The sequence below is a fragment of the Zalophus californianus genome, chromosome 3 (assembly GCF_009762305.2).
Source record: "Zalophus californianus isolate mZalCal1 chromosome 3, mZalCal1.pri.v2, whole genome shotgun sequence".
NCBI classification, from domain to species: Eukaryota; Metazoa; Chordata; class Mammalia; order Carnivora; family Otariidae; genus Zalophus; species Zalophus californianus.
The window spans coordinates 101,787,827-101,807,410 of record NC_045597.1 but is presented as its reverse complement, the minus strand read 5'-3'; the positions used below and the strand labels follow the sequence as shown (position 1 = coordinate 101,807,410).

General features: G+C 39.9%; 1 protein-coding gene across 1 annotated transcript in view; it reads left to right on the top strand.

Moving 5' to 3' along the window:
* The first annotated feature begins 8,320 nt into the window (after window positions 1–8,320).
* Window positions 8,321–19,584, top strand: part of MAP3K19 (mitogen-activated protein kinase kinase kinase 19) — a 62,290-nt gene continuing 51,026 nt past the window's right edge. The window contains exons 1-3 of the mRNA XM_027588880.2: window positions 8,321–8,544; window positions 14,406–14,601; window positions 18,392–18,580. Coding sequence (XP_027444681.2) covers window positions 14,428–14,601; window positions 18,392–18,580 — 363 coding nt within the window. The 5' untranslated portion in view covers window positions 8,321–8,544; window positions 14,406–14,427. The remainder of the gene's footprint in view (window positions 8,545–14,405; window positions 14,602–18,391; window positions 18,581–19,584) is intronic.

Sequence of the window (19,584 nt, the reverse complement as noted above, 5' to 3'; positions counted from 1 at the left end):
TTCAATCAGTTAAATGGCCAACTCTTGATTTTGGCTCAGGTCATGATCTCAGGGTTGTGGGATTGAGCCCTGCTAGGGGTTCCACACTCAGCATAGAGTCTACTGAAGATTCTTTCCCCTCCCTCTCCCTTCCCCTCCGCCCCCCCCACCCGACCCCCACTCGTTTTCTCTCTCTCTCTCTCAAGTAAATAAATAAATAAAATCTTTTTAAAAAATTTTTTTATCTTAAAAGGTTAGAGATATCAAAAATTCAGTGATATAGATAGGGCAGATGAGGAAACTAAAGTCAGAAGAATTTTGACAACAGATAGTTATTTCTAGTGCCAAACCTTGCACCCCTATCTTCTGATGTTCCTTCTAGTTTCTATCTACTATACCAGTGGGGGATTGTGAGTTACTATGGCTCAGTCTTTCCCAAGAGGTCTCAACTTGCATCCTCCATTCATTTATAAGCATTTATAAACAGCTAACTATAAGCCAATCACTGTGTGAGGATATTAAGATGTATTGTAAATATAGACCCTTACTTCAAGGAATTCAAAGTCTAGTAGGGAAACTGGAAATTCATTGCACAACAGAATGAAGAGGTGCTGCATGTATCAGCATTAGTATCAGCAATGTAGTGGTCAATGGTAATCATGACAAGAAGAATCTTTTTTTTTAAGATTTTATTTATTTATTTGACAGAGAGAGACACATTGATAGAGGGAACACAGGCAGGGGGAGTGGGAGAGGGAGAAGCAGGCTTGCCGCCTAGGAGGGAGCCCAGTGTGGGGCTTGATCCCAGGACCCTGGGATCATGACCTGAGCCAAAGGCGGATGCTTAACGACTGAGCCACCCAGGTGGCCCTTGACAAGAAGAATCTTGAAGGAGAGCTGAAGGATAAGATGGGGCAACCAGGTTGAGAGTGTGGAAGGCTTCTAAGCATGTCTAGAGGCTCGAAGGTGGGAAAGTCTGATCCATCCAATGAACAAAAAGGGGGCACTTAGAGCACAGTGTTTGTGATGAAGTTGGAGAGGTATGAATGGGCCAGACCAAATAGAGCATCTGGCCAGAGTTGGACTGTATTTGAAGCACAACAAAAGTCACTGAAATATATTCAGCAAGAGAGCAATATGATCCAATTTACATTTTGCAAAAGTCTGGCTACTATATGAACAGATTGGGGGTGCAGGCATTGTAAAAGAAGTAGGGACAGCTGGTGACTATTAAAGCATCCAGTGATAGATGATGGTGTGGGGTCTTGGACTGGGGCAGTCAGCTGACATGGTGAACTTATTTGATATGCATTTGGGAGATAACAATAGATGGGACTTGATGCTGGATTGAAAGTAGAGATAAGGGAAAGGAAGGAATCAAGATAATTTTCAGGTTTCTGGTCTGAGCAAATATGTGGGAAATGATGCCATTTCCTGAGATGAGCAAGACTGGAAGGAGCAAGGAAATTCGTGTTTGGTTTGGGTAGTGTGAAGTTTGACAGGTTTGTACCCAAAGATACTCAAGGAGTGGTGTCAAGGAGAAAATTGGGTATAAGACTAGGAATCAGAGGCAAGACCTGGTGGTGAAGATTTTTGGGTGGATCTTAAATCACAAGAACAGATGAGGCAATTTAAGAAAAGAGCCTCATCTGAAGACCTGAAAACATTTTATATTTAGAGAATGGATAAAGGAAAAGTATTCAGTGAAAGAAGGAGGAAAGAAATGGCTTGAGAAATAGGAAAGCAAAGAAAGAGTGATGGCACAGAACCCGAGAGAGGAAAATGTTTCACGATGGTAAATATTGACCGCTGCTTAAAAGCGAGTGATAGAGGAATATTGGATCAAGGGTGATTGATGTTGTTTCTGGGGTTTTCCTTTGTCTTTAAGGTAGAGGAGAACAGATATGTTTGCGTGTGGATGATAATCTAAGAGAGACTGATGATGAACGGGAGCTGGGAGAGTTGAAGTTCCTGATAAGGTGAGAGAGGAGGAAATCCAGAGCTGTTGGTCACACAACCCCAGAGGGCACCATTCACATTGCATTCAGAAGACTTGCTTCAGGAGGTGAACCCCTGAAGATCACCTTTCAAGTAGCACTCCCTGGAGTGAGCAAGGAGCCTGATGAGGGACTCAATCCCAGGAGTCTGGGATCATAACCTGAGCTGAAGGCAGACACTTAACTGACTGAGTCACCCAGGTGTCCCAAGTCTGTAGCTCTTAAGGTCAGACAAACCCAGGTTCAACCATTTACTAACTACAGTATATGACTTGGGGCAAATTACTTAACTCTTCCAAACCCATCATCTTTATTAGTAAAATAGGACTTCTAGGACCTCGTATTGCAAAAGATTGTGGCAAAGATTAAGTTCTATGAACGTATGTAAATTGTTTAGTGCAATGTCCTGGCACGTAGTAGGTGATCAACTGTAGTAGGAGCATTTATCATGAATTTAGTATGAAAACCAGGAAGTGCTACTCACATGAAAGGCATTACTTTTTCCTCCTCCCCGCTTATCCATGTTTCAGTACATACCAAAATGAGAAACTAAAAAATCACAAAGACTTTGCTGCAGGAAGTTAAATTTTAGAAACTGGATGAAACAGCCTTACCGGTTTGCTAGGTAAAGTTTTCTTCCAAGATATTTTTGGCTTCTTGTCTCCTCCCTGGAGAAATTTTTAAAATAAGTTATTTGTTAAAGCGAAGTGTGAAGCCAGGATGCTAATGATGTAAAGTACCCGGGGGAGACACACTTTTATTAGATTTTCACTGGTTCACAAGGCAGAAAAGATTTTGTTTCTTTAGTATTAAGAGCTCTTTGGCTACACGTCCAAAGGCAAGGGTTTTTCTGTTGCAAGCACGTTTCCTCACTGGCATAATTTTCGGTTATTTCAAGGTGTTAACCAATAATAGCCATGGGGAGAATTTTGACGCTTAGGCAATTTAAGAGGTTAGATGCCTGGGAAAAAAAAGTCACCCTTGGCTTAGTCCTCAGAGGAATGTGGGGACATAACAATTTAATTAGGTCTTAGTGAAACAGCAAACATTGTGAGAGGGGCAACAGCAGTGAGACTACACCATCCTCACCTACCTGGATGCCTCTGTGCAGGGAGAGCAACTACAATAGAAGTAGAGCCGGAAGACAAACACGTGCTGTGAAAATAAGAAACTCTTTAAAGAGAAATCTCTAAAGCAAAATCCTCAGGCAGCATTTTTTCATTCACTCAGTAATATTTATCAAGTCATAGCATTGTGGTCAATCCTATGGAGGGATTCAAAGAATCATCCTTGCTCACAGTCTGAGATAAGACATATGATTTAGAAAGGGATGCATGATGGTTAATCCGACTTCTTCAAACTCTTTCCAAAATCAGTGGTAGGAAAATATCCAAGTGACCTTTCAGAACACACACAATATTTTTTTTAATTATTTATTTATTTGGTGGGGGGGAGGGGCACAGGAAGAGGGAGAGAGAATCTCAAGCAGACTCCTGGCTGAGCACAGAGCCTGACACAGGGCTCCATCTCACAACCCTGAGATCATGACCTGAACAGAAATCAAGAGTTGGATGCTTAACTGACTGAACCACCCAGGCATCCCAATAGTGGAGTACTTTTTTAGAATATTAAATATTGTGTGTGTGTTCTTCAGCTCAAGTCATGATCCCAGTCTCAGCTAGGAGCCTGCTTCTCCCTCTCCTTCTGCTGCTCCCCCTGCTTGTGCGCTCTCTCTCTCTCTGCCAAATAAATAAATAAAATCTTTTTAAAAAATTTTTTTAAAAAATAGGGGCACCTGGGTGGCTCAGTCAGTTAAGTATCTGCCTTCGGCTCAGGTCATTATCCCAGGATCCTGGGATCGAGCCCCGCATTGGGCTCCCTGCTTGGCGGGAAGCCTGCTTCTCCCTCTCCCACTCCCCCTGCTTGTGTTCCCTCTCTCGCTGTGTCTCTCTCTGTCAAATAAATAAATAAAATCTTTTAAAAAAATTTTTTTTAATAAATTAAAAAAAAAAAGTACTCCAGTATTTCTTGAACTAGAAAAAGGTACAATCACCAAGGCAGGGAGTCTCCAGAGAATTTTTTTTTTATTATGTTATGTTAATCACCATACATTACATCACTAGTTTTGAGTCTCCAGAGAATTTTAAGAGAAGTGATTTATTCACTCCTTCACAGTCTTTAGTCACTTACCACTCATTCTCTCATTTCTTCATTTGCTAAAGATTTATTAAAAGCAGCTGCTATGTGCCTGGCACTTTGTAGAAACTAGGAAACAAAAACATAAAAACAAGATGCCTACCCTCAGGAAGTTTCAAGTATAAAGTAATTGAAGTCCTTCAAGATGATAATAATAAGTCAAGAACAACCAGTTCCAGTTCCAGTTCTTAAGTGTGGCACATGTCTGGTAGATTCAGTTAAGAACAGTGCTGTTGACAGGTTGATCTAGTTTGTCCAAGATTGTGTTTCCATTTTTAAAATATTTTAGTGGGTCTTGAACTCAGAATGGAGGAAACAAAAGAATTAATTGAAGAGTCTTGAGAAATGTGTACAAGTTTATGGAGTAATCATATCCTTCTAAGGGTACCTGGGTGTCTCAGTTGGTTAAGTGTCTTGCTCTTGATTTTGGCACGGGTCATGATCTCAGGGTTGTGAGGGTGAGCCCCGTGTGGAGCCCTACATCCGGCTCTGCATTGAGAGTGGAGCCTGCTTAAGGTTCTCTCTCTCCTTCTCCCTCTGACCCTCCCCCTCTAAACAAACAAACGAATAAATAAAATTTAAAAATAAAAATAAAAACAACTTAAAAAATAAAAAAATTCTAAGGTAAAATTTTATTATACCTGCATCTTTGTGATCATCTGTCAGAATTACTCTAGGGTGAATACTGAGAAATGGGAATACCAAGTTAAAGAATGTGTGCATTTTAAAAAGCAATAGATAGCACCAGATTGCAATGTCCAAAATGAGTGTTACAAATTTATATACACTCTAATAGTGTATAAGAGTTGCTATTTTCCCACACAGTTAATATTACAAGTCTTTTAAATTTTTGTCCGTATGCTAAACAAAACATGGTTTGATTTACATTTTCCTGGTCCCTAGTGAGGTTAATGTGTGATTTAAATGTGTTTCCCAGCCATTTGTATTCCTCTCCTATTAAGAGTGATTTCAGGGGCGCCTGGGTGGCTCAGTCGTTAAGCATCTGCTTGTGGCTCGGATCATGATCCCAAAGTCCTGGGATCGAGCCCCACAAATAAAATCTTAAAAAAAAAAAAAAAAAAGAGTGATTTCAAATCTTTCACTTGTTTTTCTGTGGTCATTTATCTTTTCTGTTACGGATTCAGGTTATGTCTCCATCATTTGTTTCCTGGCCCACTACAATAATCTTTTAACATTTCTATCTGCCCCTCTCCTTCAATTAATTGTTATTCCTGCTGTCAGGAGGATCTTCCTAAAATACAGATTTGATCATGTCTCCCGATGAATAAAATCTTTTTTTTAAGATTTTATTTATTTATTTGACAGAGAGAGACAGTGAGCGAGGGAACACAAGCGGGGGGGGGGGGGGTGGGAGAGGGAGAAGCAGGCTTCCCGTTGAGCAGGAAGTCCAATGCGGGGCTCCATGAGGGGCTCAATCCCAGGACCCAGGGATCATGACCTGAGCCAAAGGCAGACGCTTAGCAACTGAGCCACCCAGGCACCCCGTGATGAATAAAATCTTCTAACGTCTCCCAATTCAGCTGGAAATAGCCTCACTTCCCCTCCACCCCCCTACGCCCCCACCATGTATTCTGTGGTCCAACCACACATGTACATGCCAAGCACAATATTTTCAACATTTTATGCTTTCTCTTTCCTCTGGACATGCTGTCGTTTAGTTTATCTGCAATATCCTTCTGTCTGTGGTTTACCTGGTGAACTATCTGTCCTTCAAATTTCAGCTCAGGTAATTATCTCTTCTCTGAAGACTCCCTATGCTGTTATAGGCTGAACTGTGTTCCCCCCAAATTCATATGTTGAAGCCCTAATCCCTAGTACCTCAGCATGTGATTATATTTGGAGGTAAGACTTTCACAGAGGTGAATAAATTAATGAGGCCATTAGGGTGGCCCCTAATCCAATCATATTGGTGTTCTTATTTAAAAAAGGAGATTAGGCCATAGGGAGAGACATCAAGGGCTTGTGCACAGAGAAAAGACCCTATGAGAACAGTGAGAATCAGCCACCTGCAAGCTGAGGAGAGGAGCCTCGGGAGACACCAAACCTGCCAACATGTTGATCTTGAATTCTCAGCCTGCAGAATTGTGAGGAAACCAACTTCGGTTGCCAAAGCCACCCAGGCTGTGGTATTTTGTTATAGAAGCCCTAGCAAACTAATATACCCCAGCCCTTCCAACTGAGAAAGTTCCAGGCTTCCCTAGAGCCTTCTACATAGCTCTGTGGTGGCCTTATCAGCTGATACAGGAGCCCCCCCCCCCCTTATCCGCGGTTACCGTAGGTTTAGTTCCCCATGGTCAACCACCCTCGGGAAGCAGTAGTGTGAGGCTACATCCGTCACAGCACCTGCATCGTTCCCCTCACTTCATCTCATCACGTAGGCATTTTTTTACCTCACATCATCACAAGAAGAAGGGTGAGCACAGTACAATAAGTTATTTTGAGAGAGAGAAAGACATGTTCACAGAACTTTTATTACAGTATAAGGTCATAATTGTTCTATTCCATGAGTAATTATTGTTGCTAATCTCTTAGTATGCCTAATTGATAAATTAAACTTTATTCTAGCTATGTATGTATAGGAAAAACCAGTGTATAGAGGGTCCGGTACTATCTGAGGTTTCAGGCATTCACTGCAGGTCTTGAAGCATATTCCCTGAGGATAAGGGGCGAATACTGGATTCTCCTTGTTTTGCATGCTTATCTTGCCACTGCTTCTGAAAATTTGTGTTTCTTGAAAAAAACATGATTTGAGTGAATGACTGTTTCTCAAAATGAGAGACAAGGGGAGGACTGCTCTTTGAGGAACCAATAGAAAAATTCATGGACCGGAGACCAGGCTGAGCCCAAGGGTAACCCTGCAGAAATCCTACACATCAGAAAGTACAGTACTTATAACTTTCTCTTGACAAAAAAGCTAATAAAGAGTACTGCTCCTCCTGGCAGCAGAAACACGGAAGGATGTAGAAAGTAAAATTGAGTAACAGCCTGCATGTGCTTGGATTAGCATTAAAGCGCTTTAGGCTGAATGAGGTGATGAAAGAGTGTACAGAAACCTAGCAATCTCTGAGTGGTCTTTTACCCCGCAGCTTCCACTGACTCGAGGTGTGTGTGTGTGTGTGTGTGTGTGTGTGTGTGTGTGTGTGTGTGTGTGTGTGTGTGTGTGTGTGTGCGTGTGTTGTGTGTTAGCATCGTAAAAGTGGTTAATACTTCAACCTTGCAGTTAGGCTGCTTTGGTTCAGTCCCTAGCTCTACCATTTACTAGCTTAAAAATTTCTTCTAAGCCTCAGTGTTCTCATCTATAACACGGGGAATGATGGTTATTATAGAATCAACTCCTTAAAGCTGTTGTGGGGGTTAAATGACATCATTAACGTAAAGGACTAACCTAGTAAGAATTTAATAAATGCCACCTGTTGTTACAATAAAATATCTGCACCCTTTGCAGTTGAGTATATATAACAAGTACATCTTCTGAAGAAAACCCCCTGCATCCTCCAGTAAATGGCATTAAAAAAAAAAAAACTAGCAGCTATACAAATGGCAGACGACCCTATGTTTTAGAGTGCCTTGGGTCTACCTCCTCATGAGTGTTCGTGTAGTCCACAACTTAAAGTCTCTTACAGCTGGGTTTATTAGCTTTTATGAATCAGACAAAAATACAGTCCATTTCCTAAAGACTTTGCTTGGGAATATCACAAGTCTAGACAAGAAATACGTTCTGATGGAAGAACTTCCATTCACTGGTGCTTTTTCAAACATGACTCTAAGAGTACAACCAGTCTGGGGGTAATCTACTGGATTCTCCTGCTCTGTAACTTATATTTAGATTTGGAAAGGGATCCTTCTAGCACATTATAGCAATAACAAAGGTATGGCTTTCCTGGAGAAAGTCTCAGTGGGTAAGATGATAATGGCAATTGTGCCAAGCATGGAATTACACTACGGTCCAACTCCTTCAAGCACTTAAACAGCAACTTTGAAGAGTGTACAATGCTTGTTTTCCTTCCTGGATGAGATTGTCCTGCCTTCAATTCTCAAAGCTAAATGCACAGTGGATGGTTGCCTGGGTGACAACCCGTAAACTAAGCAGGCTCTTTGCAGCTAACTGAAGGGTTTGTGCACACAGAACCAGCTTTAATTATTTTTTTAAGTACTTTGAGCTGTGCAACATTGGAAAATAATCAAAGAAAAAATCTGTATCTATGCTGCTTTTGAATGGATCCTTTACTGAAGCGTGGGTTGACAGCTGTCCCAGAAATCAGTGCCACAATAAATTAGGATGACATCGACTGCTGTTTTTCTTGGTCTTTCTTCAACTGTGTATCAGCTCCCTGGGCAAAACGCAACATAGGTAAGCCAAATCTCCACTTTTTGGCACATTTTAGGTATTGCCCTATGTTGCAACTTTTTTTCTTCTCCCCAAAGGATGTCCCAGAGGAGGAACATCAGGTAAACTGATAGAGGAAACTATGTCCTAATCTCAAATAATTATATCCTTAGAGTTGCTGTAATAAACTATCTTTGAGTTTTCAAATATCAAGACAAATCCTTTCTAATACTTTATGCAAATGCCTCTAGATCACAGGCTAAACTGGTAAGGGCAAGAAAAGTATACAAAAATACTTGCTTTGATTTAATTATACCCAGGGACATCTTTTATTTTAGTTTAGTCACTTAAGTATGTGTTAACTTTAAATGATACAAGTCTTCTTGTAAACACTCAGTACTGTATATATGTGACCTGGCCATATTTTCTCAACATGAAAAGGGATCCCATTACTTTAAGTCTCAATTACGTAAGATTCCAAATGAAATGTACAGTGTAATAAAATGCTTTGTTTTACAAGTAGACTAACCATGCACACAGTAAAAGATAAAAGACACTGGGTTTTACTGGATGCTAAACCAGAAATCCCTGTGGAATAAAATATTATTGCTTAAAAATCATTGATCAAAACAATCCTGAAAGGAAAACTGAGAAACATTTTCTTATTAAAAAAAACAACAACTTGGAAACGTGCAGGCTGAAGATCAGAAGAGGAAATGGAACTCACTAATAAAAAGCAATGTGGGTCTGTCCATGTTAATCGAAAGAGCTTACCTGTGTATAGGAATACTGCTATATGCTGATCCAATTTTCATTGTCTTCCTCTAGCCACGACTCAGCGTGAGACAATGAATGACCAAATAATGACCACATTGCCCAGTACTGTAGTGGTTTGATTTGATAACTTGCAGGTTGCTATTTGGTTTAGCTCTTTTTTAAAAAATTTTTAATTCCAGGGGTGCCTGGCTGGCTGTTGGTAGAACATGTGACTCTTAACCTCAGGGTCGTGAGTTCAAGCCCCACGTTGGGTATAGAGCCTACTTAAAAAAAAAAAATTAATTCCAGTAGAGTGAGCATTATAGCCTTATAATAGTTTGGTTTAAATCTGGTGTATTTTTTATTAAATGGCAGGTACTACTTGTGAAATGCTCTCACTTAAAGGTAACATTAAAGAATTAAGCCACAACTCCTGAACATCCATTGTCATTTCATTGCTAAGGGTAATAACCTTCCAAAGAAATATCTTTGGGGTTTTATTTCCACTTTATGAATGATTTTAAGTATATATTCCTTGCCTAGTCATTATTTGAATACCTGATTTTCAGCTTTACTTTGTTTCTGAAAGTGTTTCTTTTACCTATGATATCGCAAATACTTTTGCATTTTCAAAAAGAAGTATATAAATCCAAGTTTCAAAGCCATTTGCTGGGACAAATATGTATGCTGATTTTAAAATTTTTTCTATGGCCTAATGTCGAGTGTATCATTTGATCCTTCAGCCCCTAGCAGTGTTCCAAGTACACTGCTTATTCAATGTTGATGATAATGATAATGATGATTAAGTGACAGCAGTCAACCAAATGTCTGCTTCCCTCAGAAGAGCTTAAAAAAAACAGGCACTACTCGTGGGAGTATAAATTGGTGCAGCCATCATGGGGAATAACCTGGCGGTATTTCGCGAAATTAAATACATTCGACTCATCCACCTTATTTTTTTAAATTTTTTATTGTTATGTCAATCACCATACATTACATCATTAGTTTTTGATGTAGTGTTCCATGATTCATTGTTTGTGCATAACACCCAGTGCTCCATGCAGTACGTGCCCTCTTTAATACCCATCACCAGGCTAACCCATCCTCCCACCCTCGATTCATTCACCTTAGAGAAACTTCTGCACAGTGCATAACAAGGCCTGAACAGGGATATTATTTGCAGTGTTGTTTATGGAGTGGCAAGTTGGAGGCAACTTAGATGTCCATAACCAAGGCACGGATAATAAAGTGTGGTGGAGACATGCTATGCAGCCATTAGAAGCAGACAAACAGAGGTACACATAAGTACAAGGTTAAAGCTTTAAAACAAAGTATTAAGTTAAAAACTAAGTAATAATACCATTTGGGCAAATTTAAAACACGCACAGGGGAGTGGGAGAGATCAGAGTTGAAGAAAGAAAAAATAAAATAAAACAACAGCAAAACTAGACCCAGCCCAGTACTGCTAATGGGTATGATCAACCCACCCCTCTCTACCCAGGATCCAAAGAAATGAAAATAGGCCTACTTTACGAATGTTCCTTTAAATACCAGTTGCATTAAGTCTTTTTGGGGGCTAGCACCGACATGTCTCCTGGATGAGAGCCCATTTTGCCAACACCTGTGCCTAAATCTCCTCATCTGTAAAATATGGATAATAATACTATTCTCCGGATGGTGTTGTTTGGAATTAAATAGATAAAATATATGTAAAGCATTTAGAATAGCATATGGCATGTAGTAAGCATTCAATAAATGTTAAACATTACTGCTGTTATGATTATATTATTATTAATATTATTATTATGTAACAGCATTTTGAACAAAACTAGGGAGAGACTCGAGGAATTGATTCTCTATTTCAGTTTATTCTCTATCAGAAATTTAGGGGCAAATGGTATTTATTCTAAGAAATTTAAATCAAAAGGAATAAGTGGTAATGTTAAATGTCAATTAGAAAATAAAACGAGGAGCGCCTGGGTGGCTCAGTCAGTTAAGTGTCTGACTCTGGGTTTCGGCTCAGGTCGTGATCTCATGGGTCACGGGATTAGCCCTGTGTCAGACTCTGCACTCAGTGGGTAGTCCACTTAGAGATTCTCTCCCTCTGCTCTTTCCCCCATGCTCGCACTCTCTCTCTCTTTCTCTCCCTCTAGCTCAATTAAATAAATAAATCTTGGGGGTGGGGGAAGAAAAGAAAATGAATTGCAAGAAAGATTGTGGATTGGATTCTAACCACTAGGTCAATGTTTCTAGAAGTTGTTTAATGATAGAAATGACCTGAAAGCTTGAGCAAAAAAAAGGTATGTCCTAGAGACAGTAAAAAGATAAGTGGTTGCCAGGGATTGAGGGTCAGGCAGTTGAATAGGTGGAGCACAAAGGATTTTTAGGGGAAACTACGCTAATAGTATAAAGGTGGGTACCTATCATTATACATTTGTCCAAAGTCCTAGAGTGTAGAACACCAAGAATGAGCCCTAAGAGTAAATTCTAAACTTTGGACAATAATGATGTGTCAATGTAGGTTCATCAGTTGTAACAAATGTACCAGTGTGGTGCTGGATGTTGATAATGGGGAGGCTGTGTATATGTGGTGTCAAGGGGTATATGGGAACCTCTGTGCTTTCCATTCGATTTTGTTGTGAACCTAAAACTACTCTAAAAAAAAATAAAGTCTATTTAAAGCAAGTCTATTAAAAATAACTAACTAAAATGAGTCTATTAAAATTTTTTTTAATTAAAACAAAAAATGGGGGGAATCCCCAGCCTCATTCCATACAGGCTAAATCAAAAGGAACTTGGGAATCTTTATTCATAACAAGGGAATGCCAAAATTCTTATGCTCAGGCTAGTTTAGGAAACTGCACTCGCCCAAGGCTGCATTTCTTGGAGAGCCAAGGAAACAAGACACCCTACTTACATGCCGGCTTTGTTGCTGACCTCATTGATTATCATTCTGTAAAAGCAAGTGGCTGCCTACCCCAGCATCAGGTCTTCGCTGGGTGCCCAAACACATCCTCTTGGACCCGTTTCTCATTTTCTATGGCCAATCGGTCACAAATCCTTTAAGCTTTACTTTCAATTTCTATTTTTGCCTTTCTATTGTCTATCATAATAATCTTCTCAAAGTACCACTGTTCCTAAAAGGCACTACTCAAAACTCTCCGTGGTCTTCCCAACCTGTTCAGAAGTAAAGTGTAGATTCCCATCTGGTCCACTCTCTTCTCGTTGACCCTGAGTATGGGCCTCGTTCATGCCTTTCCCCTTGTCAAAACTATCCTTTCCTTTCCACTCCAGCTCTCCAAATATTTTTGATACCCTTTTTCCCACAGAGTGCTCCAGTCACATGACTATCCCATTTCTCTGACATTGTAAGATTCATTATTTGTTGCTTGCTTTGACAATTATAATTTTTTTCCTTCCATTTTGTCTTAGCTATTTTATATTATTTTCGATTGTGACAGGTCAATGAAAACAACTGAAGGACATACAGTAGCCTCTTAAATGAATGAATGAATTTATCAAGTAGTACTATTTCTGGGGTGAAATACATGTTCTCTTTGAAAAAGAAGGCCCTATATAATCTGGCCTATGAATTCTAAGGCATTTGTGTGTGTAGAACATGAAAGACCAATTCTAGACATTTTCTTGTTTATTTTTGTTAACTTTTATCCACAAAGTTGTACTATGAAATGGGCTTTTTGTTTTCTTGCTTTCAACATAATGCCAGTGCATTGCAAGTAAATTGCCAGTTCAATGAAATAGCATATGCCTACATGCAGTGACTATGGTTTTAGAAGCTGAAGGTGGAATATAGAGTCTGACAAATGATTTTGTGCTGTTTCCAACAGCAAGAGGCTCCATGGGAGAGATAATCTGGTGACTTCAAAAATTGCACTTTAAGAGGTATTTCAGTGATTTGGAAAACTGAGATGACATATATAAAACCAGGATTTTCCTGGAAAATCTGGAATGGTGGCCACCATGCTCTTCAGTGACTCACATTGTACTAGAGTTATTGAGGATACAAAATGTAAGGCATGGAATGTTCCTGCTACTGAGGAGTTTATGGTGTTGTTAGGAAAATAGAACTTCCATAAAGAAAATAGTTACAGGGATTTTAATAAACAACACTAAAGAAAATAAAATCCTACAAGAATTTTCACCAATAGAATGTACCAAAGCTTTGTTTTTTTAAATTATTATTATTTATTTAAATTCGATTAGCCAACATATAATACATCACTAGTTTCTGACGTAGTGTTCAATGATTTATCGGTTGCATGTAACACCCAGTGCTCATCACATCAGGTGCCCTCCTTAATGCCCATCACCAGGTTACCCCATCCCCTCTCCTACCTCCCCTTCCTCAACCCTCAGTTTGTTTCCCAGAGTCAAGACTCTCTCATGGTTTATCTCTCTGATTTCTTCCCCTTCAGTTTTCCCTCCCTTCCCCTATGATCCTCTGCACTATTTCTTATATTCCACATATGAGTGAAACCATATAATTGTCTTTCTCTGATTGACTTATTTCGCTTAGCATAATATCCTCCAGTTCCATCCATGTTGATGTAAATGGTAACTATTCATCCTTTCTGATGACTGAGTAATATTCCATTGTATATATGAACTACATCTGCTCTATCCATTCATCTGTTGAAGGAGTGCCAAAGCTTTCTATATAGTATTTCAGATCCTCACCAACCATTTGAAGAGGGGATTGTTATTTCCATTTTAGAGATGAGGAAGTTAAGCTTGGAAAAGTTGAATGATGTGCTCAAGTTTACACAGTTGGTAATCTGTGGAGGAGGGATTCAAAACCACATTCTTTCACGCTCCAGAGCCTCTGTTCCTCCCATGCTGGTGTTGATCCATCCTTTCTTCTACTGTACCACAGCAGAACTCACAAAGTGATGGTAAAAATTGTTATTTATAATTTAAAACATGTGCACAGAATCAAGACTGATGGGATTACTAGGTTTTCCTCTTTTTCAAAATTGTCTTTAAAACTGTTATAATATTTTATACATAAAAGAGGGAAAGAGGTGACGCTAAAGATAGAATACATTACGTTTGAACCACCCATGTTTTGTTGGCTCTCATTTAATTAAATTGTTTCTCTTCTTTGGCAGGCAATTATATGGAATTAGCAAGATGAATAAAAATAAACTGATTCCTGATTTCCTGGAAATAGTTTCAAGGGGTAATGTGGAACTCATCTGTGACTATATTACCAAAGTCCATTCCATCCTTGGAAACCTTAACTTTCAGCATCCAAAGACTGGGAATACACCTCTCATTACTGCAGCAGAAGAAAATCTAGCAGAGGTACTGTGTGATGTCCTGGGGCCCATGGGTAATCTTCTAAGCTAAGGATTCCAGGAATGAGCTCCTTACAAATAGCATCATCACTTACCTCTATAAAAGAATGCCTGAAGGCAGGCTTCAAAGGGAATAGGAAAGGGCTTCGAATGGGGACATGAGGATGAAAAAGACAAATTGCACTCAACTGAGCAGGTCGATGCCTCTATAAGTTCTTGAGAGTCTAAATGCAAGCGGCCTAGCCATCTCAATAGCCTCCCTCTTGACTATATTCTTAGCTTTTTTCTCTTTTGACTCCTTTCTATTAACACTTTTTAAACAAATTATAAAATGTAGCATATATGTTAAAAAATGTATATACAACCTAAAGAAAAATAATGACATTAGCACCCATGTACCTACCATCCAAGCCAAAAATTAGAATATTTCCATGACTCAAAAGCCTTTTATATTCTCCTCCTGAATTGTGTCCCCCACCCTTCATAATCATTACTCTGAATTTGGGGTTAATCACTTCCTCTGTTTTGCCACGGGTGCTTTCCATATTTATGTGATTACAGACAACAACGCTACTTTCCATTAGAATTTAATATGCTTAGATATCTCCTTTCTGACGACACATAAATAAACAAACACCTCCACTGATCCCACATCCTCTTCCAACCACATCCTTTCCTCTCTCAGACTTCTTCATCTGCAGATCTATGTCAAGAACTATGAAAGATCTAAGATTTTACTCTGCTTATAAGCTAATAAGTTAGCCTGCCCCAATTTCTTAGATCCTTGGCATAAGAAACAAAACTGGGTCAGAGACAAAGGGCACTTTATTACTCATAACAATAGGATTACCAGAGTATTACCAGTTTTGTATTATTTCCCTCATCCTAATTCCCACAGGACAGTAGGAAGAGGACCAGATGACCCCTGTTTAGACAGTAGGTTAGATTGCAGCAGGAGAGGAACTCTAAATTTAGGGAGCCCAAATCTTTTATAATGGGTAGTAAGCAAACCTACTCCTTGCTTCGAAGGCTGTTCACTCTACAAACAAGCTTGAAAAGAATGTCTGAGGCAAAGGCAGTCAGTGCCTCTGCTCATACGACTTGTAGAAATGTGAGAAACCCAGAGAGACTTGTTTCCTAAAAATATTTACCTTTCACTTCTACACTGTCTTGGCTCCTGGTGAATTTTCCCATGCGCATACCACTCTGATTAATCTGACCAACAGCGGCTGGAACCACATCCATTAATTTGTCTCATACAATATTCAGTCAAAGCTACTATCAATAGAACTCCAAGCAGTAGAATGAGGCCATATTGTAAACTAGTGTCAACCATGCCATCAATGGTCCTGAACCCCTCCAGCTGAACAAATCCCATCAACCAGATGGCTTTCTCCTTAAGTTTCTCTGTTGATCTTCTGTCTTGGTCCAAGGCATCAACCCAGGTGAAGCAGTCTGTATTAGCCATTGCACAGACTTCACCTTGACCCACAAGGAGGAAGTCTAGGACAGTTCTATCATTCCTAACAACCCTGGCCAGTGACTTGACTGCTGACCTGAATATCTTGAAGGGATGAGGTGGTATCATTGATGACTTTAGCTAAAGGCAGAAACAAATTTTGTTCTACTTTTTCTAATTGGACATCTGTCTTAGGGATAATTGTCCACAAGGGGCACATAAATGACAAGTCAGCTATCCCCCAGTGAAGCTCCCTCCAGTAACCAATGGTAGCTTCATTTTGGGAAAGCTCTGAAGTCATCTGAAGGTACATCATCTACTCATGGTATTTACTTAAAGATTTGAAGATCTCTTTTGACCACCCCTGAAGCATAAGTCATTATGTTTTCAGAAGCCATACAAGTTAATGCCAGGTTTCTCTACAAGAGGTATAATCTTGGGGGTACCCCTTGGGGACAAAAATGTGGTGTTCTCAATTGTTGGGCTCCTTTGAGTGGGACCTACATTAGTCAGGGGGCACAGGTTGACAATGTCTCCATGTGACCTCTCAGCTGGCTGGTTGGTCTTAGAATTCTCAATTTAATCTGAGTAACTGAGTCTGGTCCTTGATTTGGGAGGATTATCAGTCCTGTTTGTCCCTGCCAACAGCCAAACAGTATTCATAACCCCCACAGAATGAGAAGTGATGGCTGCGGGAATGCGAGTGGGAAGAAATCTGGAGGTGTAGACAGGTGTTTTACATGGAAGGTGCAAGAGGTGGGGTTGTTGACTGCAGTTAGTAATAGACTTTTTTGTAAAGCTAAGGGAACTGGCAATCAAGTCATGATTAGGGCTGTCTGGCAAGGAATAGAAGACCCAGTAGTCAGTCACGTATAAGGTGCCTTGAACAGTTTGGGAGAGACTCTCCAGGACATTTTCTTTCATGAAGAAAATGTCCTGGGTGGTTCTAAAGAACAAAGGTCATCAATGTCTCTACCTTCCCTGTACTTCATATGGTTGAAAATGCTCTCTCTTTAGGTACCCTCAACCACCACAAAATCTGTGTATCCCATTTCAGTGGCTCAGCTTCACCCCGATAACAGTTCTCTACTTTGTGCCCAGTCTGTGTTGGTGGCTGTATTGCCATGTCTAATATGATGATGGATTCAAGCAGCAGTGGAGGAAATCTGGGTTGTATAGCATCAATCAATAGTTTTATTCCAGTCTATCTCATCAGAGAATGGACGCTTGCCATGGGCTTCTACATGAGTTGACCCAGACAGTTTGCTTCCAGTTTATGGCCCTAAAGAGAAGTGTTTTTAGTCTGCCAGTCTGTAATTTTCTAAGTGGCAGACCCAACAGCCAGACCATTGGCAACAGCTCAAAAATCAGTAAAAATATAACAAGGCTCATCAAGGGGAGTATTGGCCAGAGCTATGGGAACAGCCTTGAGTTTTACCCACTGAGTGGAACAACCATGTCCCTTGCCAGTTCTGCATAGCTGGCACTGAGGCCAACCAGCTGCAATAGCCCAGTGCACACATCAGGTTTCATCTTGACTGAACCATAACTGACCCAGGCCCAGGCACTTAGGGGAATCCCTATGAATCGAAGTACCCTTAAGCCAGAAGTTTTGCTTCAGGTGGTGGAGTGGGGGGGTAGAATTTCCAGCAAAGGAAAAGATACCATTTTTTCATGTGAAGCAAAGATGCCAATGTGTCCAGGCTAGTTACATTCTTAAATACACCATTTCCATTGGACAAATAATGTTAGGCCTTTCCTACCTTGTTAGTCATTGGGTTCTGGTTTCCCCCAAATGGAAATACTGGACATGAGACCCACAAGATCTCTTTGGATTAGGCATTCAGTTTTGTTTTGTTTTGTTTTTTTAAAGATTTTATTTCTTGGGCGCCTGGGTGGCTCAGTCGTTAAGCATCTGCCTTCGACTCAGGTCATGATCCCAGGGTCCTGGGATCGGGCCCCGCATCGGGCTCCCTGCTCCGCGGGAAGCCTGCTTCTCCCTCTCCCACTCCCCCTGCTTGTGTTCCCTCTCTCACTGTGTCTCTCTCTGTCAAATAAATAAATAAAATCTTTAAAAAATTAAAAAATTAAAAAAAATAAAATCTTAAAAAAAAAAGAATAGTATCCCCAAATCATCCATGTCATGGAGATTTTTGTTTTCCTAACTTAAAAAAGGCAAATAGCAGTCATTGGCATTCAAATCAATTCTTCATTTTTATGCCCCTTATTCTCCTTTCCTACATCATGAATCAAAGCCATGTCTAACTAAGTTTTCTGAGTAGCCCTGAAGATACTATTTGCACTAAAAAATGTGAATAAGAATGTTGTGGTGTTGCAGGTTGTTGAATTTCTTCTGGAAAAGGGAGCAGATATCACCCTTTGTAATTACAGCAATCAAACCGCAGTTCATGTGGCTAATTGCGATGTGCAAAGACAACTCTTGGCCATCAATGGAATCCAGGCTCCCCAAATGCAACTTCTACAAAGTTCATGGCAAGGCAATCTTGAACAACTTCAACACTTGCTGGTAAGTTAAATTGATGTTTGTTTCTGCCTTTGGATAGGTGGGTAGGTGAATGGTAAGGAAGGACTACATAGGACTCCTTTTAAAGAAAAATAAGTTCTTTGCAAATGCAGTCCCAGAAAGTTTCAGGAAGAAAATAGGAGAAAGAAACAGGATCAAAGAGGATACTAGGGTGGAAAACAGGATACTAAAAGAACACAGCAGCAGCCTATTTCCACCTTCCTCCAGCTGGATGCTAGAATCACGCAGCACCCATAGGAAATGATATGCTCCCAGGATGCCCCTAGAGAACTGCTGTCAACTTGCTCAGAGGAGTTCCCTTGACATCATTGCCATTTGTACAATTGCTGTTTAGATCCCTTTGGACCAGCTGCACTTATTATCTTTACCCTGAAAAGGGAATCAGAGAGCCTATGCTTTGCATAATATTTAGTTGTAACTAGAGAAGTTAAGAGTATATGTTTTTTAAGTGCTTTCTTCTAAAGGTATTGGTCTTCTTGTTTAGATCTTCTAGCCACAGATATGCTTTCCCAAAGTAACTTACAAAACCATATGCATAACCAAGGACTTTAATTATCGGTGACTGGCAACTGTCTATTCTTGCTATTTACCTTCAGAGATACTGTCAGATCACATGATCTTCCAACTGAAAGAAAATCAATTGCTGCTAGGAAACAGTTTCTTCTAGTCCCTATGGTAAAGACACAAACAGATAAAGAGAAAGTGAACAGAATTCTGGTCACCTAGAGTTCAAAGAAATCTAAAACAAAATCCAAAGGATTCTTTAAATTCTTTTGTTGTATTAAACCATAGTCTAAAATTGCCATATGTCATAACTGAAGCTTAGAACACTTTTGAAAGACAGTAATTTTATTTCAATGGTATTTGTAACAGTTGTTATAATCCAATATGTTTTCATAACCACATTTTTTCACCCTAAATATTAGCAGCCACTTTTTAAGAAACTGGTGCCTATAACTGAATCCAGAACTTAATAAGCAGATATG